Source organism: Coffea eugenioides, chromosome 9 (assembly GCF_003713205.1).
Source record: "Coffea eugenioides isolate CCC68of chromosome 9, Ceug_1.0, whole genome shotgun sequence".
Taxonomy (NCBI): domain Eukaryota; kingdom Viridiplantae; phylum Streptophyta; class Magnoliopsida; order Gentianales; family Rubiaceae; genus Coffea; species Coffea eugenioides.
The window spans coordinates 3,743,806-3,766,680 of record NC_040043.1 but is presented as its reverse complement, the minus strand read 5'-3'; the positions used below and the strand labels follow the sequence as shown (position 1 = coordinate 3,766,680).

General features: G+C 34.8%; 2 protein-coding genes across 2 annotated transcripts; both read right to left on the bottom strand.

Moving 5' to 3' along the window:
• On the bottom strand, nt 1-6,422 carry LOC113783424 (protein DETOXIFICATION 40-like). The gene is made up of 7 exons (XM_027329553.1): nt 6,025-6,422; nt 5,124-5,755; nt 2,840-2,896; nt 1,956-2,194; nt 733-851; nt 505-591; nt 1-347 (listed from the first exon to the last, which is right to left on the bottom strand). Exons 1-7 carry the CDS (start codon nt 6,388-6,390, stop codon nt 282-284), a joined length of 1,566 nt encoding a protein of 521 aa, XP_027185354.1. The 5' UTR covers nt 6,391-6,422; the 3' UTR covers nt 1-281.
• A 5,990-nt stretch (nt 6,423-12,412) lies between these two features.
• On the bottom strand, nt 12,413-18,182 carry LOC113783607 (protein DETOXIFICATION 40-like). Its single transcript, XM_027329790.1, has 8 exons — nt 17,893-18,182; nt 16,918-17,549; nt 16,376-16,432; nt 15,691-15,929; nt 15,306-15,424; nt 15,118-15,204; nt 12,676-12,766; nt 12,413-12,582 (listed from the first exon to the last, which is right to left on the bottom strand). Exons 1-7 carry the CDS (start codon nt 18,136-18,138, stop codon nt 12,683-12,685), a joined length of 1,464 nt encoding a protein of 487 aa, XP_027185591.1. The 5' UTR covers nt 18,139-18,182; the 3' UTR covers nt 12,413-12,582; nt 12,676-12,682.
• Between the last annotated feature and the right edge of the window lie 4,693 nt (nt 18,183-22,875).

Genomic DNA, 22,875 nt, shown 5'->3' with positions numbered 1-22,875 from the left:
AAAAATATCTAATTCATACGGCATTTATGGGAAATTCATTGCCCCTTTTCATTATTCTCTTCCTTCAACGAATTACATTTATAAACTTCAGAATTGTCTTCCTTAGATTTCTCAATGAGCTATTGCTTATGCTCATATTTTTCCCAGCCATGAAATATATTATTTGGGGGAAGCCAGGGAATTGACACCCAATGGGACTTCGCCGCAGTCTCAATTGTAATTCGGGACAAATACAAGGACTGTTCAGTCCGCACACCTTAATATTCAATCATAATTAACCTCTACTCCTTCAAAAGGGGTTCTTTCTTGTCATCCCAGGTTCGCAGACGTTCTCTTGCTTTCTCCACCTGAAAACTCATTAATTAAATTTTGAGCTATTCATATATAACCTTCTTGAATAACCAACCGTAAATAACTTTTTTAGCAAACAAAAATGAAAGGAAAAAATTTTAAAATCAAAACTAAAGAGGTTCTAATTTAGGATATTAACCAGTTATTGCTAACCTCTTTATTCCAGTCCGTCCGAAATGTAGACCATACTAAGATAAGTGTCTGCATCATTGTTCCTCCAATCATTCCGGACCATATACCCTACAAGTAGGAATGGTTAAAGTTGCCAACCAATAACAAATTTCCATCTCCTTCCATCCACAACACAAGATCCTGTATCAGCTATACCTCAGGTATAAGAAGTAGTGGTGTAGGAAGAAATTAAAGCCTAATTTCATATACCTTAGCTCCAAGTTTATACTTGAAGCCGAGAAGACAACCCAATGGAATTCCTACCACGTAGTAACATCCCACATTTACATAAGCTACATATGCTTGCCATCCACACCCCACAGCAACACCTGATGAAAATCAATGCATAAAAAGAGTCTCTTGAATTGATATCAATACAACTAAGGAAGAAAAGATGTATGGCCGGGTGTTATTGCACTTATAAATTAAAGCTGCTGCATTATCTATGGTTGAAGTGGACAATCAACAAAGAATTTCAGAGGTTGGTAAAAAGGTACTGTATTCTACATTTCATTGATCAGCTAGCGTGACTAATTCATTTATCATCACAGTTTTGGTCTTTGTCTTGGCTGTCTTCATGAATGGCTTTGTGGAGCTCAGTGGTTGCCAATTTGTAGTGGTAAGGGACCTAAAGGTTTCAATCAATGTGTCACAAAAGGCTTTTTTTTTGATGTAATATAATAGGATATGTACAATTTACACCCATCATGCATGTTAGCTTCATTTCCTTTCAAGACCATACACAGCTTCTCAATCAAGATAGCAAAAAGACGTCCTTTTCTTTTGGTAGGAAATTTCATATCAGGTTTCTAACCATCCGATGATGATTCTCCCTTTCTTCTCTCCTTTTTTTTTTTTTTTGGGGTTTTTTAACCCTTCCATATATATGCTTTATACTATCTTATTATAGGGGATTAATTAGAATATTTCACCTACTAGAGAATCTTTCAGATCTAGGAGAGAGACGGATTGGATAGTACTAAACAAAAAAGTGTAATAAGAGATCCCAAAAAAAAAGTTACGTAAAGAGAATTGTGAGTGCATGCATACAAAAGTGACTTCAACTTGCCCATTTCGTTATCTTGGATTCCTGCATGAGCAGTTGAGCCAAATCATGATTACTACAGCATAGACAAAGATATAATCCACAAGGCTCCAAGCCGAGAAAGACACACTTACGCATATTTTTATCCTATATTAATTGGTTAGTAATTAGGATGAGTAATCTGAGTCGTATATGTGAATGTGGATCATTGTTTATTGAAACGTAACATGCATTTATACGCTAATTAATCCCAATTATTCCCATCAAGAACTGCCCAAAAAAAAAAAAGAATACATTTTAAGATTGGAATCTTAACTACGTATGATTAACAACAATGTGGTTAATTCTCTGAGGTAAATGTTGTTGAAAAGATGTACTAAACTCTTACCAGACAAGACGGGTTGGACGCCATTGAGGATGAGAGTGACTGCTAAAAATGGGCAAAGATCCGAGACAGCATTGGCTACGGTTTCCCCACTGGTGAATGCGTAGCTAATAACATGTCGCAGCGACAACACGATGATGGCTTCCACCACTGCAACTACAAATGACACAAAATTCACCATAAACACTGCAAATGCTGCCGACTTTGGGTTTCCTGCTCCTAGCTCATTCCCAACCCTCACGCTGCCATGTTAATCCCATCTCAAATATTAATGCCATATTTGAAACAAAATTGTATGTTTAGATAGAGTATTATTTGAAATAAGGCAAATTACACTTTATCCCCTATCGTTTAGCGTTTTTTTAGATAACCCCCTTATGATTTCAAATGCTATACACAACCCCCTCATGGTTTGGATTAAAGTGTTAAAGTGACGAAAATAGTCACTCGTAACAGAACTTCCAAAAATGTTGAAATTACCCTTATAAATACATGACACATTAACCCCATATGATTTTTATATTTTACTATATAACCCCCTTATGATTTTCAAAATATACACATAACCCCCCTTGGTTAATAAATAATTTTCAACTTACATAAGGGTATTTTTGACATTTTAAATGATTCCATTACGAATGATCATTCCCGTCACTTTGATACTTTAATCCAAACCATAAGGGGGTTATGTATAGCTTTTGAAACCATAGGGGGGTTATGTAAAAAAACGCTAAACCACAGGGAGTAAAGTGGAATTTGCCCTTTGAAATATTATACTTGAAATGATTGACGTTTGTTGGGAAAAAAAATACTTGAAATGATTGAACTAGATAGATAGTATATGCTTATGAATTTATCAACAAAAACTAATTAAAAGCTGAACCCACCTAGCTGCTGCATTGAAGCCAACCGAAACCATGAATAATAATCCGTTTACAGCCAAGCTGCACAAGGTCATCAAGACAGACCATAAGATTCTCGGCGCAATGGTAAAATCAACTAGAACGACGACTGTATCATGGTTTTTACAAGAATTATAGGTGTTAATTAATAGTGCAAAAATCAGGAACAATTTAGCAGTATTAATTATACTTTTTTCTCATGATGGTCATGCAATCATTTTCTCGATCGTCGCCATGTGTGTGAGAGTGTGCACATTTTCTCGATCATTTTCTCCCTTGGACAAAGTTACCTAAGTAATGTAATTGAAACTAAATAAAGAGAGGCAATAGATCATAGACGATGACCAATAATACGAGATGAACTACAATTCCGCTTGCATACTATAGAGATCAATTTGAGATGGTAAGACGTCTTTTCTTTATTTTTTTTTTCTTGACATAAAACGTGATGCATGCTTGATGTGAAACTACAGAAATAATTCAACAATAGTATAGTGGACCAAGCATACATTATAGGTAAAAATCTGGGGCTTTGATTGCAGGAGCAGATTCTGTATTCTAGTTCTTTAAATATTGCCTTGTGAGAGGACCCCGCAATACAATAGTTTTGTGTCCAGACTCTTATTGCACAACAGACAAAGCTTTGATGAAATACTCTACCAAGTACTCTCTGCCCTAATAAAGGTTTATGGAGCTGGAAATGGAGGGTGGATGGGGTATTTAATGCATCTGTGTTTTGCCCTTTATTCAATATATGGAGGGGCTGTTCAATTGACCACAATGACCAGGCATCAGTGGTTGGGAATAAAGCTTGCATGTATGAGGCGCAGGCATCAAATGCTTCTTGATCTGACAATAATTAAAGATGATATTACAGAAGGTTCGTGCGTTAAGAACCAGATTTAGCTTTTCTTTGTGTCTTCAAAAAAAAAACACTTTAATTTCTCCTAAAGAGAGAAAGAAGAAAAGAAGCTCTTTCAACTTTTTGGCCCTTCCTATTCTCCCTAATAATCATGGTGCATGTGTAATTGGAAACACTCAAAACCTGGGATAAGTAGTATGAGAGGACTTTGAAATGAAAAGATAAAAGGAAAATGTATTAATAACTCCATTAATACATGCATAAAATTTGTCTTTTTTAACCTGTCTTAATTAAACTGAAATTTATTTGCCAAACTGTTAAGGAATAAAAAAAAAAAATGCGCCCATATTCATATATGCATGGTTATGGAGATACTGGGGCTTAGTTAAAATGTTAGAATTTATGATGATTTGAGAACCATTTCTTTCTACTAATATTCTTTGGTTCATTTATTCTGTTCTTACTGATTCAGATCCATGATTAATGGAAAGCCCTTGATTAAGAATGCTTTTAGCATATATCTATTCATGGTCAATATTCAGTTTTTCAACTTTATGAGAATACTTTTTTTATGAGAATACAGGCATCAGAAAATTAACTATATGGGGCCAAGGGGACCCCCAAAACTATTCGTAAGAGAACCCAATTCTCTGTGCTTTCCCTGCAGGCTACACTTTGCAAGCCAAAATGAGCACGAGCCAGTATCTTACTAAATTAAAATTTATTGTCCAAAAGAAGTACAGAAGCTAAAAGCACAAACTAAGTGGGGTTATCCACCCCAAAAAACGCTTGTGGTTTCTTTTCTACTAAAGTAGATGACTGGTCAATTTTGATTATTAACTTTAGTGATTACGATTCTTTACCAGTTTACAGTAGGGATAGTACAAGAACTAGGCACTTGCTTGCATGGAAGTTTGTGAGAAGTCAAATTGATACTCCAACCTTCCTCATAAGGGAAGGCTGCTTTTTTATGCAACCAAATAATTCTTGTTTTGGGTGGAATTAGCCTAAAATATACTTCATTATGGATGGGCCGAGACAAAATCAGGCTGTCTGTCCAAATAAAATTAGAAAGAAAAACCAGCCTCTCTTTACATTTTTTATGACCAAAAATCGGACAATACCTTATAATGACAAGCTTAAAGTAATACGAGGATATAATTTTTCGATTTTTTGTTTTTCTTGGGACAAGAAAATATGCTTGCACGTCCGGATAGGTAGTAGTAACTAACTAGTGAGGAAGCTCCTGAAACCAATTGTACTTAAAAATCAATAAAATTGTACTACTTAGATTTGAATTGTTTTTCCTCACATTCAGGAATTAGTACTGCGGAACCATATTGGAACGACATGGAATTAAAAAGATTATCACTCCTATACAGGAAGAAACTGTAAAAGATACATTACCAGATTGATAGAGAATCCAAGGAAAGCTCAGGATTTGGAAGCAATCCAGAAATCAACACCAAAATCTGCATATACCAAGTCTCCAAACACAACATGACTGCTGATGCAGCCGACAATTTCACAAACTCCCGAAGTCCGGTAAAAGCCTCCAATGTGAACCCTGTCCAGGTGGTCTTACACTTATCACTCAATACTATGTAAACAAACTGACCAATCACAATAATCCACCAGGACAAACTCAACACCAGTGATGCCCCAATCAACCCAAGTCCTATCTTGTACACCGAAATCCAGCACAAGAGTACGTGCAAGAATAAGGTGCCCAGTGAGATATAGGCACTAGGTGCAACAATGCTCTGAGCTTGCAGGAACTTCTGTAAGGGAAAATTCACTGCGTAGGCAAAGATTTGCGGGATCAGCCCGTATACGAATACTGCTGCTGCTGATGCCACGCTTTTGGATTCCCCCAGCCAAAGCAGGAGTGGCTTTGATAGAACATAAACCACGGTCACCGGCAACCCTGTTAAGATGAGTACCACCGTTGATCTTTGGAGGTACACCCCTAGCATATCATGCCTCTGAGCTCCATAGGCTTGCCCACATAGAGTCTCCACAGCACTTCCCATTCCTAGCTGTAAAACACAAGAAGCTTGAGTGTGCTTGGATATTTTCATGATATATCATACGTGAAATAAAAAGGTGATAAAAAAAAGTGTGTGAGATACGAGCAAATGATTTTTTTAAAAATACTGGCTAATTCATGCATTTATCGGACACATTTTCTCTTTCCAGATATTATAGGTATTAATCTTTTCTGTATTGAAAGTTTATAATACTTGGATTTAAGGAGCAAATATATGTGGATATGTGTATTAGTAGGAGATTTAAAGAGATTATGTACCATGAGGCCATAGGCAAAGAGTTGAATGCCTTGGTTGCCGAGGGAGGCAGCAGCAAGCTCAAGATTCCCGAGTTGGCCGGCAAACATTCGAGTGGAGATGGACATCAGATTGTTGATCATGTAAACCATGACGGCAGGTGCGGCTAGCCGAAACAGGAGCCTGAGTTCGATCCAAGAGGCTTGTCGGATGCGTTTGAACCGTGGCAGTTGGGTGTTGGAGAGCACCTTCTCGAGCTCGGTGCTGGCTTCATAGGCTGTCGAGTGGGAGTAGTCCAGTACTCGTGGTGGTGGCGGTGGTGATGGTGTTTGTTGGTTGGATTGTAAGAGTGGTTGATGCAATTCTTCTTCTTCTTGATAGTTATCCATGCTAAGCTCTCTGTGAATTTTTCTCAGCTAAGCCTTTAGTTTTAGCAAAACTGAGTACTATACAATGAGCTATAAACGTGAATTGAAAGGTCTTTGAAGGGAGAAATGGGGCCCTTCTAGTTCAAACTGGTACAAATTTGGTGTAAAAAAAGTCATAATTGAGTTGATGTACCACTCATTGCTACGTCAAAGATATAGGTTGTGTTTGGATTAACTGTTTTTTTTAGATATTTTTAAAATATTTTCTGTAATAGTATATATGAAAAAAAATTTTATGGCAGATGTTTTTAAGAGTGTTTTTGGTATGTATTTTAAAGTATTTTTAGGATTTAAAATTTTTTGGAATATTTTTTAAAAGTTGATACCACAACACGCACCACCCTCTCCCTCCTTTCTTCTACTGCCCTCCTCCCTCCTCCCTCCTCCTCTCATCTCTGTTTCTTCGAATCGACACAGCTAATGTTACCATTTTTGTTACGGGTGTATGGCAGTCATTCCCCAGGAGAATTTTTTGAACCCGACCTAGGTTGCTCCCAATATCCTTGTCCCGATTTGTACCCATCACTCGGCTGTTACAATCTCTAGCTCCACATATTTTTCATGGCCACCACCGCTATTTCTACTGTTGAAGTTGTTGCCTCTGCCCAATTCCAAAACTCCGATGTTTTACCCACCATTAATCCTCAATTTACCACTCAGAAGTTACCATGCCCAAGCCACCCCTATGATGGCCTTCACTTGTGGCAATTCATGGTTTCCGGCTCCGCCTATGGCGTGTTGGAACACATGGCCATGTTTCCCGTAGACGCTGTTAAGACCAGAATGCAAGCTATCGGCTCTTGCCCATATGAGATCCACTAGTATTAGTCAGGCTGTTCAGTCAATTATCAAATATGAAGCCCCAGCTGGACTTTGCCGTGGGATTGCAGCTATGAGCCTCAGTGCCGGCCGGCGCACGCAATTTACTTTGCTGTTTATGAAACTTGCAAGAAAGCTTTGTCCCGTGGGAAAAGAAAATAATCCCCCATCACACACGGCCTCGGGGTTTGAGGGAGAAGGAGAGGAGGAAAAGGAAGACGGAGGGGCAGAGGAAGTGGGTGGTGGTGTTCGGTGGAAGGAGAAAACGTGGTAGATTTTTTTTTATATATATTTGTGAGTTATTTTTGAGATTGTATTTAAAAAACTAGTTTATGAAAGACAGGAGAATCCAAACATATAATTTTATACCGAAATTGCCCTAGTTTTAATTCTCTCGTGTAAATCAATCGAATTTGGTGTAAACTGGTATAATTTGGTGTAGACATACGTTATAATAAATTGGTGTAGACATACGTTATAATAAATTGGTGTAAAACTCACGATTACACCCAAAATATACTAGTTTATACTGAAATTATGTTAGTTTACATAATTGAAGGGAACTACAATTGGAGAGGCCCCAAATCCCTAAAAATGGTATAAATTGACTTGATCAGTATCTTTGATTACTACGTCTAAGAGCATCCATAATAGTTTATACTCTTTAAAGTATAATTCACATACCACGCTAGCATTTCACTTTCTCCTTTTTTATTATACTTCCACTCACAATAGATTACATTCCATAAGTTGTAATAACGTGTGTCCACAATTAAATCAAATATTTATTTTGATAATGCATAACGCATTTCCCATAAATAAATAAAGTATTTTTAAAAAATAATTTTGTTATTTTTAAAAAATAAATTATTAACTTTCATTAACTTTTTTACCTTTTAAATTTTTTATTTTCTAAAAAATAATATTATTAATTTCTAAGTTTGAATAATATATCTTTTTCTATCTCTCAAAATAATATATTTTTATTTTTTGAAAAATAATTATGCAATTATTAAACAAATATGTGATACCTCAAATGCGAAGATATGATACCTCCAGAAAATGGGTAATCTGGATAATTCGGAAAATTTTGGTGGTTTTGATTTTGTGAGGATGATGAATTTTCTATATTTGGAGCATTTAACATATTTGTAAAACTACTAAAATTCTCATCCATAATCACAAAATATTGAAATTTTAAAAATTTATGCAAAGAGGTTGAGGAAAATAAGTGAAAGAGTAAAAGAAATAATAGAGTAGAATAGTAGGATATGAAAAAAAAACGGAGTGTGTTGCGTGTTTATATAGAGAATTAAAACATGCCTGTTGGAAAAGAATGAACGTTGCTAACTTTAACTTGTTGGTATAAATTTTGTCCGTTATGGCTTCAAAAAATTAGTCTGTTACAGCTTCAAAAAAATTGGTTTGCAGACACTGGCCCACCCATTACACAGCCACAATGGGTGACCGTGTAATGGACTCGTGTCATGGTAGGCATTACACGCATCATTAAATTCCGTTGCGGATGTCCTAAGTCGGACACGGAGCCCGTACGGTTATTTAAAAAAACTATTCAGGCCGGTTTTGTGCAAAATGCACAAGATGTAACTTTTTATATATATGGTATAATTTACTTTCAACAACGTACAACTATATAACAAAATTTTGTGAACTCACATATAGTGTGAAAACGATATACAAGATGCAATCTAGATTTTACATCTTTTTTTTTTTTTTTTTTTACCAAATCTTAACCATGAACCTTCAAAAACAGTTGCTGGTCCTACCTCTCCTCCGTCTAACTCGGATCTGAGGCCTCTTCAATTAGGATCTGTCCAGTTTCGTCCAATTGTGCAAACTAGTATAATTTTGATGCTTTGATAGGTATTATTTGCATAAAAATTATTTATTTGCATCATAAATATATATTTTTTTATTTTTCAACGACATTTTGTTTTATATACATCATTAATTATTTCAAATAAACTCCTATTCAAACACACATTCATACTAGTTCACATTGAAAATTATTTCAAATATTTTTCACATAATTGTGAGTTTGTACTAACTAGTCATCATTTTCATTTACATCAAAATTTTACTATCAGTTTACACAATCGAAGAGAACTGAATCTGAAGAGTCCTCATTTCCGTCTAACTCTTCGTCATCTAGAACTATGATGCGTTATATCAAGTTTGAAAAGGTCGTCATGTACCTTTGGGAAAAAAAAAAAATCAAGCTTGAAGTCTTATCATTTGGGTCATTGATCATCATACTTAAGAAGAACCACAAAAAAAAAAAAAAAAAAGTAGCAAGTAACATGATGCTTCACGATGTGAAATAGATAATAATTCAGATTTCAGCGCTCTTGGCACGCTTCGCGAGAAAAAAACAAATGTTCCTGCACATAATTTGTCGTTTTTTTCTGTTTCTTTATCTATTTTAGCGATCAGCTCGCTTCCAGAGAAACGAACAAATTAGCGGGACGGGGGCGCAAAACAATGATGATACTTTTATATTTGCCATTTTTTTATCCGGGGTTTCAAGTCTTCCATGACAGCAGTCATTATTAATAGAGAAATAGGTATTTTGCAATTTCAACTGAACTCTCTCTATATTTTAAATTTACATTTACGTCCTATGATTCGATACTTTTAGTACTCAAACTTTAAAATATGATCAAAAATTTATTAAATACCTTACAATGTCCTCATCTAATAAAGTTTAATTTATTCTCTTGAATAATTGTAAAGTAATTTAGCACAGTTACAAAGAAATAAGTGTGAAGTTTTTATACTCATATTTGTTGCTTAATACTAATCAACTACAAAGAAGTAAGTGTAATTTTTGAAACGTCAAAGATGATCAGTGAAATTGAAGGGAACCTCAAGGGGAGGTTTCGGAAAATATCCCTTGCGCAAAACATGAAGCAATTGAAGGGGGTGAAGAGAATTAATTCAATGTTCAAGTCTATTCATACTCATCAAATACAACTTTCAAGTATTCTTTGTGCTTTTCATATGTTTTCCAATGTTTTCAAACCTCGTGAGGTGTCGAAGACTGTCCTTCTCAAGGAATTGCCACTACATTCTCTCCACCAATATTTCTGATTGTTGACGTGTCATATGCAGAAGTACATGACAAAATTAAAAAAGTAATACTGATAACAATATATCTGCATCAAGAAATAAATGAGTCTAATTTAAAAAAATAAATAAATTAAATGAGTCTAATTTGTGTTATTGGGTGTAAAAACACCATAGACCCATCCCTAACTGGGGCACTCATGTAGGCCCAACTTCAAAATATCAATCATTCTAACCCAAATCATTGGTGGATTGGTTTGGGCGGGCGCAATGGCAGGTCTCTGCCCGAAACCACACCTGTGAGGTGGCATTCCACTTGTACGCGGGCTATTGTTCGGCCACTCACCTTCGATTGTACGAGACACTAGTGATCTTGTCAGACCGAAAAAAGGTAGATGGCAGCCGTTTCCCCGGTGATCTGGTCTTGCTTTCAGGTGCCATGAGAATGCCAGTAAGAAGGGTGATCAACAACTTGCGGTTCTACCTCAAAACCAGTTGACAATGAATCGTGTGGCCTAAGATTTTATTAACATGTGGTTAGAAATCCTTAGATTATCAATGTGAGTCTTAATGCTAAGAACCCAATCACAAGAGAAAACTATAAATAGGATATAAATAAATCCAAGTTCCAACTCTGATACATGATACAGAACTTGAAATTTGATCTCAATACTAATTAGTAATGAGTGGAATGGTTAAAAATATTATTAATGTGGTCGAAAATCCTTAAAGTATAAATATAGGACATTTAGTATCCTATCAAAGAGAAAAATAATACGAGAAAGTTGAGAGGGTTGAGAAGGAGATAGTAGGATGGTATCAAGGAAAAGGATGGAAAGGGCGAACGGCGGGCTAACGGGGAGGGGGGGTTGTTGAGGGAAAGAGGTGGTCGTGATTTTGAGAGTGGAGGTAAAGGGTGGTTAGGAGGGTTGAGATAGGGGAAGGGTTAAACTAAATTACAAAATTTTCAGAGCATCTCGAAAAAGTTTTAAAGCGTTAAAAGCTCCCTGAAAATATCAAATCAAAAAAAAATTCTCTATAACTATATCCAAAGTAAAGTGTTTGAAAAAACACTACTACTAAACTCACTCAATCTATGCTGAACTATATTTATCATTTATAATTGCATATAACTATAATTGCATTTACTCGAATTTCATATGATCTTTTTTCAAGAACAATTATTGCATTCATAACAAATTGTGATCTTACATTGCTGTGTGTACCCTTCTATTAGAGAAAAGTAATTATATGTACCTATTTTCTTAATTTCTATCTAACATTTGTCAGCTTAAAAGCCTATAATTCAATCTCTATAAAAATAACCTTCAGAAATTCCAGGAGCATCTTCTGTGCAATTTTCCCCCCAAATAATTGAACTCATCTATCCTTTGTCAAACTCCCTTTTGCTTTATCTTGTGTTTTAGACTCAGTCAAAAAACAAAAAAAAAAAACCTATTGCTTAGACCAATCATACTGATCCAACTTTATAGTCGATGATCCATTTTATTTTATGTTCCTTTTCCAAAAGCATGTGAACAGCAACATTACTTTCTTGGTCTGCATTCCTCAAAAAGACTTGACAAGAATTCAGTTCAGGTTATTGTTTCCAATCATCCACCATGGTCCACACACAGTCCAGGCATGAAGATTGCAAAAATATATCGCAATATCGTCTTATAATAGTAGCATTTTACTTCCTAAACCACATTGTTCACCCGCCGGATGGTGGTGGTTAAAAATCTATTGATAATTCCCACCATATATCAGCCAGCCACTTACTTTTTGTAACCTTTCGCTCACAAGCTACTTAATTTTGTAAGTATTCTGACTAGGCCAAACTTTTATTTTACCACCCAATCCAAACCTTCCAGGCCAAACTTCTACTTAACATATGAGTACTCTGTATTACTTGTAAGGGTGATGATTTTGAATAATTTTTTGAAAAAAAAAAATATCATAACACTCTTTATGATGTGATATATATGAGATGAAAAGGCAATTGAAAAACTTAATTACGATGCAATCAGATAATTATTTGCAAGAAAAAGCTATTCAAATACAAGATTTTCTTCGCGATATACATTTGTCTACGCTCCATCAACAATAGTTAATTTGTTTCCTCAATTCACAATAGAAGGGTAAGGGATATCTTAGTTTTCGATCGGTTATGGCTTTGTAACTCCATGCACGCGCCACAGATTCAGCACCAAGTTTCCAGACATGTTGTCAAGATATCAGGTTAACCTGAAGGGCAAGCAATAAATCATAAGCTTGTAAAATGGCTATAACTAAAGAGGCAGTCGAAAAATATCACTACTATAAATTGCAATATGATACTTCTGTTTTATGACGAGACATTTCCCCCTGAACTCAAGCTCCCCTCTGTTTGGTCATTCCACTTTTCCAGGCGTTTCCTGGCTTTCTCCACCTGGCAATGGAAAAGGTCATTTTACAATTACAGCTTCTCTACTTGAATTCCAAGTATCAATTTACCATTTTCCCTCTTTCTTAAGCACAGCCAGACATCCCTTTGTCCTTAATATGTAACAACTAAGAACTACTGTTATTTGTTGTGGACCAACAGACAGGAGAAGACTTTGATTACTTAATTTAGTCTATATAATTTTGACAAAGTGAATAAAGAATATGTCCAAAAAAAAAAAAAATCTTTTCAGTGTTTATGCTGCATAAATTTCAAGGGATAATTTCAGAAATCTCCCTTGAGATTACTGACATTTTCACATAGCTCCCCTCAGGTTTAGAAAATTACACCAATCTCCCTTGATGCAGTGAAATGACAAGAATGTCCTTCATTAAATAGATAATCTATACCATGTGATTAAACAAAATGGTGAAAGGAAAAAAAAAATTGTCACTACTACCCATCTTGCCACAAATTCACCAACTACTTATAGTTATTTGTTTCTCCCATCCCCCTTGAGTAGGGGTGGCAAACGGGTCGGGTTCGGGTTGAGACCTAAGTATAACAAAGAACCTGCTGACCCGAACCCGACCCACCAACCCGAAATGGGTCAGGGTACCTGACACGAACCCGAAAATTTCGGGTTGGCGGGTCGACCCGAAATGACCCGAAACTTAATTTTAATTTATTAATTTATCACTGTAATTTCTAATAAAATCAAATTTTCACAAAATTAATTACATCATCAAGTAATAAAAATTTAAATAAATAATTTCAAACCAAATCTAAAATAAATTAAACACCATAAAAGTGTTTTATCCCAAACTAAATATAAAATAAATTAAAACAGCATAAAAGTAAAAAATAACATGATATATTATTTGTCCAAATATAATAATTTTAACTTCACACAAGTTAAATAAATTCATTTAGGATTAAGTAATTAATGCCTTTGGAAAAGAAGAATGATTTAGTTTAGTTAGATAAAATAATTTTTATGTTTATTAAATTAGTTTTAATTCGTAAACGGGTCACATCAGGTCATATCAGGTCACCACGGGTTGACCCGAAATTGACCTGTTTTCTTTTCGGGTTCATCGGATTCGACCCGATTCTGACCCGAACTCCCAAAATCTCAACCCAAACCCATTAATTTCGTGTTAGGTTCGTGTCGTGTTTTCGGGTCGTGTCAGAAATTGCCACCCCTACCCTTGAGTCCTATCTTTTTTCTCCTTCTTCCCATAACCTGTTCCCACCAACCATAATGACAGCAAAGCAATGTCCGCCTCTCTCATTCTTAGTAATTAGAACCTTTCGATTTTTCAACTTTTCTTATGCTTTGCTGATGCTAATGACTTGAAATTGCCAAATAATAAATTGAGGTAAGTAGATTTTACTATCAAAATAGATAGAGACGAAGAGGATACTAGTGGATTTAAAAAAAAAAAACTGATGGTTGGAAGGGGAAGAGGTCTAGATGAGGGGCATGCAATTTTGCCTTCTATAAAGATAAATTTTCTTGTATATTAACAGCTGCATTTGGGTCTCTTTAATTGATTTGCAATAGTTGATAGTAGTTTGCTATGGATATCGAAGTTGGTCTAGATCCCTAGATGTTGATGGAGTATTACTAAATTGTATGCTTTGCTATGTAAAAGCATTGCTCTTTGGTATTGGGGGTTGTAGGCTAGGATATTGTTTTATGTTTGACAAGACGACAGCCAATGAGATCACAATTTGGAATTTGAGATTGGTTAATTTTGGATAAGGAATGAAATAGATGAATTGTAGAAACATTTGGGTATTTGAGGTGACCGTTGTAATTAATTTGCACTGAAAGCATTTGAGCTGAGGTTAGGAATTTTGTGACTGCCCAACTTTTGGGGACTGAGTTGGAGTGAATTTGGGACTCTGCCATACTGTAGGGATGGATTGAGTTGGGAATGCTTGATTAGTTGCAAAAGTGTATAAGTGGAAAATGGTGACTAAATTATATTTCCTTTTTGTTTTCACAATTTTAATAGAAGGGTAGTTTAGGATTATTGAAAAAGAATCTAGTAGGTTATTGGGCCTAAATGGTTACCTAAATAGTAAAAGTAAGGGCAGTAAGTATAATTTTGAATAGTTGAGTGGAGCTATCTATAATTAATAAAAACTTTGGGGGAGGTTTCTAAAATTATCCCAAATTTCAATGAATTTGTGTAAATAAAACTAATCATATTGAAGGGGAAAAGAAGGTGCTAGTTCGACTGTAAAGGAAAGAAAATGGTGCAGGAATGTCACATACGGAGTTCCCTTCTCACACATTCTAGATCTAGACACAAATGTGAAGCGTAATGATATTATATAGTATGTACCTCTGTATCCCAGTTGGTCCGACAAGTGACCCAAATTAGGATAAGAGTCTGCATAGCCATTCCTCCTGACAGTCCAGACCATATTCCCTACAAGCAAAAATGGAGAAGACCCGGCATTTGCCCCTTTCCAAGATTTTATTTATGCCCATTAAACTTGTAGTGTAATAAATTTGAACAGAATTACAAACCTTAGCACCAAGTTTGAATTTGAAAGCAAGCAGTGTACCCAATGGAACCCCTACACCGTAATAGCATCCAACGTTGACATAAGCTACAAACTTCTGCCATCCACAACCAACAGCAACCCCTTCACCAAATTCACATGGAAAAAGAAAAAAGAATCATCAGCCACAAGGATGAAATGACTGATAATTATCATCTGTAACAGAACTGAATGTCTGAGACATTAATAATATAGTAGCAAGAGTTTCAACCTCAAGCATCAATAGCATTTGTCTTAATGCATAGAGTACACGTTTTAGAGCATATATCATGAAGTATCTTGTCCTTGACGCTGGAAGAATGCAGAATTCTGAACTTAAAATTAGAGAGAAATTAAACTTTTCTGATTACCGGACAAAATCGGTTGAATGCCATTAAGAGTGATCGAAATTGCCAAGATCGGCATAAGATCTGAGGTTGCAATGGCAATATGTTTACCACTAGTGAAGGCATAACTTATGACATGGCGAAATGCAAGCACAAAAATGGCAACAGTCAATGCGATTAGGGATGAGCTTGCAGTCACAACCAATACGGAAAATGCAGCAGCTTTGGCATGTCCAGCTCCAAGTTCATTGCTAACCCTCACACTGTAAGAATAAGAGAATGATCAGTTCTAGATCAGATTCCATACTGTCTAAATCCACTTGCCCTTTCATAACAAAACAATTGTCTAGAAGAGTAATCCATCCATATTTTGTAATTTTTTTCCATATCATTTCAAAATCCTGCCCGATGGTGAGAAATGAAAACTATCTAGAATGCTTTCCGGAGGATTGATTACTGCCTTCAAGCAGGTATTAACATATAGATGACTTAATCATAAGAGTGAGTTGCTTTTGCCAACTAATCATACATTGAGTGACGAAAAAGTTTATTTCTCCCTCGGGCGAAGAATTTGTGTGGAAACATATCACATTAGAATACTAAAATGTAATGCAAAATAGGAATTAATATGACTAGAAATCATTGTAGCAAATATTATATCTAGCAAAATTCAGAAGTCGGACATAAAGGAGAGGAGAAGAATTCTTGCCTGGCTGCTGCATTGAACCCTGATGAGATCATAAACACCCATCCGTTGATTGTCAAACTGCATATGAGGCCATAAATCTCTATTCAATGAGAAGTTAAGAATTTTATTGGAAAACCATATACAGCAAAACACTGGGCGAGACATCTTCAACATATTCTCTAGTTAGAAGGAACAGGCACTATTCCAACTTTTTTGGAACATAAAAGTTTATTCTAGCAGCACTTAAATTTGCATCATTTTCGTAGAAGGAAAATATTTGCAGCATTACTGATGATCGAAATATTATTGTAGAGGTAGCCGTCTCAAAGATCTGAAAGTCACACTTGTCCCTTCTAGAAAACGACACATTCAAATGGACACGTAAAACAATTAGATTACTACTGCATTAAGCCAAAAAAAAATCTCAAAATAAATTGTAGCCCCTAATTAAAACATATACTTAAGTCTGGGTAATCCTCCAATTATATTTAGAGGTAAAGGGATGAGATACATATGAAATGCAAGCGAAAGAAAAGAGGAAAAGTAGTATTCTTTCAGCATACCAAATAGACACTGTGTCCAATGCCACTTCAGGATTTGGTAGTAAACCTGCAATCAAAACCATTATCTGGAAATACCAACACTCTAGGCAGAGCATGACAGCTGATGCAGCTGACAGTTTATAGAAGCTCCATAATCCAGAAAATGCCTGCATGCTAAATCCATTCCAAGTCTTGCGACATCTATCACTCACCAGTATATAGACAAACTGAGGAACCACTATCAGCACCCACGAGAAACTCAACACAAATGCAGCACCCAAAAGTCCCCATCCGAATTTAAACAGTGCGAACCATGTGAGCAACATGTGGACAGCCAGTGCAACTGCTGCTATGACTGCACTGGGGAGGATAATGCTCTGGGCTTGCAAGAACTTTTGTATCGGAAAATTGAAAGCATACAGGAAAATCTGAGGAATCAGGCCGTAGACGAATACAGCAGCTGCAGATGCAACCTCTTTTTTCTGGCCTAGCAAGAGGAAAATAGGCTTGGAGAATATGTAAGCTATCATAAGAGGAATTGCAGTTGCCACAAGTAGGATAGCTGCTCTCTGCAAGTAAATTCCTAACATATCATACTTTTTAGCTCCATATGCTTGCCCACACAGGGTCTCCACAGCACTTCCCATACCAAGCTGCCAAAAATATTTCCATAGTAATTAATTAACACATATTAAATATCTATGTTCATAAGCTTTTGCAAGACTAACGCTTTCTTAAGTCTTAACTAAGACAAATTTTTGTATTTGAATTACGATTTGGATTTCGGTTAGTAATTATCGATTAAAAAGTGGAGAGAAAAAAACAAGATTTTGATATCATGCACTGACACGTGAATTCTTGCATGGATTATTTATTTATGCCATGCCATTAATTTTGTAAATGGACACGTCAAATCTGCATGCGTGACACGTATTGAAGGTTCTTGTGGTTGTCAGAAATTGGCAATGCGGTCATGGAGAAAAATTTCCAACTTACCATGAGTCCAAAAGCCAAAACTGAGAGTCCGTTGTTACCAAGGGAAGAAGCTGCAAATTCAAGATTGCCCAGATGGCCACAGAAAACCTGTGTTGAAGTTGACATAACGTAGTTGAGAAGGTATACTATGCATGCAGGTGCTGCAATTTGGAAGAGAGTCTTCAACTCGGCGCCGGTGGCCCACCAGAGTCGCCGGAACCTCGGCAAGCTTATGTCCGATAGTATTGCTTCAGTTTTGGAGTCCATTGTTGTTATGTGCTCCGATGCCGGTTGTTCGGATGGTTGCTGCTGCTTAGCATCATGGACCTGATTTTCTTGATTACTCGACTCCATAATTTTTGATGTTTATGATTTCCTTACTGAAGAATCTGGAGAGCTTTTATTTTGTCCCTTTTGGTTTTGGGAGTAAAAATATCAGCCCTGTTGGTAATGGCGGACAATGAGGAAGTGAGAACTCGATTCCGAGGAACAAAACACGAAAGTGCGAGTGATTGTCCAGTGATAAGGGCTAAAATTCGGTATATATACTATAATTTAAAAGGGATAATGTGATAATAATAATTATATAGTAATAAAAGGGTATTTTTGTTAAATATTTATTAACATGCTGAGTTGAATTATCTATGGGGTGAAATGACTAAAAGATAATATTATGAAGTAAATTGATAGTAATGAAATAGTTTAAGGGAATAAAGTAATAATGACACTTATTATTATTATTATTATTGATACATGGTTGCATGTATTAGTATGATATAGATATCGTAATTACGGTCACTCTATATGGTTGATTATAGCCTTAGGATTTTGAGTTCTATATATAATCGGATATTTTCATAGTTTAGTATTAGAAATTTGAGTTCTATAATTTTTTTTTGTATTTTCCAAATTTTCTATATATAATAGGATTTTTTTGTACTACGCTCTAAATTTATACAAGGTAAAATCTTCTTGTTATTATGAGTATTTCTTTGTCTAAAAATCCAAATTTCTTATAGAAATGATATAAATTTGTGAAAGAAGATTTAAGAACCAACATGTTGAGCAATAGACTTTGAAATTTTTGTTCACAAAAATTCTATATCTATATTCACGAGGGAAAAAAAAAAGGGAAAACATCCAAAACTTTCAATATTAATCTTTCCTACACTGCCAGCATTGGATGAATGACAATTATGCAAAATTTGAATTTCACACGTGTCATAAATCAAACGGTGATAGTGTATACACTGTCAGTCAGTGTATATAAGATTTACTCAAACTTTTTAAGGGAGGAAATTTAGAGACAAATGAGTTTGGGAGTCTAGATCACATCATAGATCCAAATACCAACCGAATCCAAAGGTGTAGACAAAAGCCCATAATTTTGTCCACTTCACAGTATAGAAGCTCAGTCTCCAAAATACGCTGCTGCTCCTTTCCGTTGTGCAGCGGACGAAATCAACCATCCACTCCATGAGACAAATCAACATGGCAACTAAATCGGTTTTTAGTGTTTTTGAGTAATTGATCTTGTTTCAACCTTTTCTATCATAGACTGAAATTTAAGGTGTAGGCAAAAACGCCATTATCCAATCTATTATTCATTTTGCGGGCAAAATCATTATTTTTTTAATAAACTACACGTATTCGCATCTGTATCTGTAATACGGTTTACGACTAATTATTTTTTTTTAATAAACTACACGTATTCGCATCTGTATCTGTAGTACGGTTTACGACTAATTCTGCTCAAGCTGGAAATTCATCACTATTTGATATAACTCATAATGGGCCACTGTGTTGTGGTGTCGTGTTTGTGGACTAAATTCATCATTCCAAAAAGATAACTCAAATTGGGCCCCTGAATTGTGGTTTTATATACGCTCTGCACCAAACTTTTGACAAGATTCAAACTTATACCATCTGCACAGAACTAGAATGGACAATATCAGGGTGTCAATCAGGTTTCATGAGCCGAACTTTAGCAAATTCACGCTTGTCGTAGAAAATAAATACTAAGACTTTTGGATTTTCGAGCTCAAGGATAGATTAAAAAGTTCAAATTCAATTCATACTTTAATACAAATTTTGAGGTTACATCGGGTTTGGCTAAAATTCATAATTCAGTACATAATTGTATATAATCTACTAAAATTCATAAATTAATATATAAATTATTAATATTTTTATGTTATATTATGTAAAATTATATACTATATATATCATTTTTTATACAATTATACATATTAAATATGTAATTATGCATATGCATGGTCCGGATCTTAATAAGGCTTGAGTTGAGTGAAATTCAACCTGGACTCACATTTAATTCGTGCTTATTATTCAGATTTAAACTCTAACTCACCCTATTAAACGTAACGCTCATAGAATTTTTTTGGAGCCGAACAGGCTCTACAAGAACAGTGAAAAGGTGAAACTACCACTGACACTGATTAAACCTAAAAGTGGCAATGCACAAGCAGTGATATCCAGTCTGATTTTAAGAAATTGCAGACAAAATCAAGGCTGAGGGCTGCAATTATGCCAATTCACCCATGCAAATTTAGAGCAATTGCCGTGTTTGTGAAGAATACTTGAATGATACTATATGTCGATGTACAACAGTGCAAGCTATTGCTTTGGCAAAGGCGATAAAAAGACATAATACTCAAAATGGGGTGTCATTTTCTATATTTCCAAGTGGTAGATGTCGTTTTTTTTTTTTTTTGTGTCAAAAGGTGAATCTTGTAGTTGGTGAACTTGTATCAAGTACAAGATTCACCACTCCACTTATAGAAACGAACTTGTACCTAGTACAAGAATTACCACTTGTAGAAAAAACACAGCCCATATAACAAGAATTACCACTTATAGAAAACAAGGTGAATCTTTTTTGTTTTCTCCTCTACAAGTGCATTTTTTATTTATTAGATATGGCAAAGTATGTTTACAAAGCAATTCCTGGCCCATGCACCCTAACTTGTTCTATATATAACAAGTAGCTCAAACTAGCATTTCAAACACCGTTCCCCTTTATTTCAAATTGTCACGCCACATTTTTTGAAAAAAAATAATAATAAAATTTAAGGTGTTAGAAAAAATGAATATTTGATTAATTTTTATTTGAAATTAGTTTTTTTATTTTAGAGAATAAATAAAGAAAAATGGTCTAAAATGGGACTTAAAAGTGCGACGGTTTTGACCCAAAATAATAGTCTAAAAGGGTTTTCAAGAAAACATAGGAGTCACCACTTAGTATTGAGTTAAGGTGTATCAAGTCACCCAAAATATGTTTTTTAAATAAAAAATAAATAAAACCCTTTTTAGACGACTCCAGATTTTCGAAAAACAAGAGAAAAGAGTTCGGGAGTCACGATTAAAGAAAGGAAAGGCAATGATTTGACAGAATCAAATTTAAGGCACCCTTTCAATCTAACCAATGTTAGTTGCGAGATTTAGTCGAAAATTTTCTTAATCTAACGTATAAAACTTATCACATTTTGATGTTTCTACATGGATACAAATTTAGACCTAAAGGATATCGAGAGGGTCGAAATATTTTTTTAAAATTTAATTGGTGCAAATCATATTAATTATGATGTCCAAAATGATTTTTAGAAGAGATCATGAAAATGCAAAAGATGGGATTCAAAAAGAAATTATAATATATAGGTAAATATACATGATCTAAAAAAGGGGAGTGCAACATAACGGATAGTGGATGTTAAAATTCGTGATTCAAATTTTTCTTCTTATAGAGGGGATGAGAGCGTGCTAAGACTAAGGCTAAGAAGCCACACTTGATCATTTGTGACTCCCCTAACCTAATCAAGCAAATAAACTAATCTACTTCTAATTTCCTAAATGGAATGCAAGTCTAAATGTCATGTTTTGCGCACATAGGGATAAGGGAGATAATATATAGCAGGAAGACAATGCAAGATGAGAAAAGACCCTAAAAATGAAAAACATGTATGAAATGCGATGAATATCACATAAAAATGTGAATCTAGCACGAAAACGATCTAAGGGGTTTAGCATTAGACTAACCCATTTCTATAAACTCTCACTAGCGTTAGACTAGCAAGAAATCGGGAAGAAAAGTCACAACTGGCATTGGACTAGTGTGGTGATGTCATACATTTATTATACCTAAATAAATCATATGAAACATAATTAAAATAAGTAAACACATAAATCACATATAGCATGTAATACATAAACATGATATCTAAATGCAAAAATCCTAAAGAAAGCGAATAAACACATATGCACACAAACATGCAAGCACCTAAAGAAAGCGAATAAACACATATGCACACAAACATGCAAGCACACAAGCAAATAAAAGTTTAACTATTATATTTGGGGCCTTAACTACAATTTAAAGGGAAATTTTAAAAAATAATAACCTAATTATTACATTTATCTAACTAATTACATTTTTGGCAAAATTAAAATCTATCTATTACATAGCCTAACTAAATACATGCTTTGAGCATCTATCTATTATAATTTGGCATTTAAATGCCTTTCAAATAATCATTAAAATTAAATAAAATAAATAAAACTTAAAATGAATAAAATGAGTAATTAAAAGAAAAGGCACTCAAAGTATGCAATTACACATAAAAAAACACGTATGAGCACATAAGAGGATTAAAAATAATAAAAGAAAGTACCTCTTTTGAAATAGTGGTTAAATGAGATTGGATTTGTCCTATTTATACTCCAAAATCAACAAAATGGTCAAAACATCAATTTTATTAACAAATAAATTATAATGAAATGAAATAATCATGAAATCTATCAATTAAAAGCATTTAAATGAAGTATAATTAACAATTAAAGAAGATAAACAACTTATATTTAAGAAATCAAAGTTATTAGGGACCTAATTGCAAAAATTGAGAAAAATTTTTGAGGTTAAAATACAATTATTATAAAGATTAGGGGTCAGAATAAATAAAAATAAAGTTTAGGAACCAAAATGTAATTAAA

Bases quoted from the DNA above. Each gene is read 5' to 3' on its own strand.
- LOC113783607 (XM_027329790.1), bottom strand. From the start codon at position 18,138: ATGGACTCCAAAACTGAAGCAATACTATCGGACATAAGCTTGCCGAGG. The intron at 15,205-15,305 runs GTTTGTAATTCT...TTTTGCTTGTAG, and splicing joins AATTCAAACTTGGTGCTAAG to GGAATATGGTCTGGACTGTC. The intron at 12,767-15,117 runs GTACATACTATA...TTCCATTGCCAG, and splicing joins GGACCAACTGGGATACAGAG to GTGGAGAAAGCCAGGAAACG.
- LOC113783424 (XM_027329553.1), bottom strand. From the start codon at position 6,390: ATGGATAACTATCAAGAAGAAGAAGAATTGCATCAACCACTCTTACAA. The intron at 852-1,955 runs GTAAGAGTTTAG...GATTTTCATCAG, and splicing joins CGTCCAACCCGTCTTGTCTG to GTGTTGCTGTGGGGTGTGGA. The intron at 592-732 runs GTATATGAAATT...TCCTACTTGTAG, and splicing joins AGTATAAACTTGGAGCTAAG to GGTATATGGTCCGGAATGAT.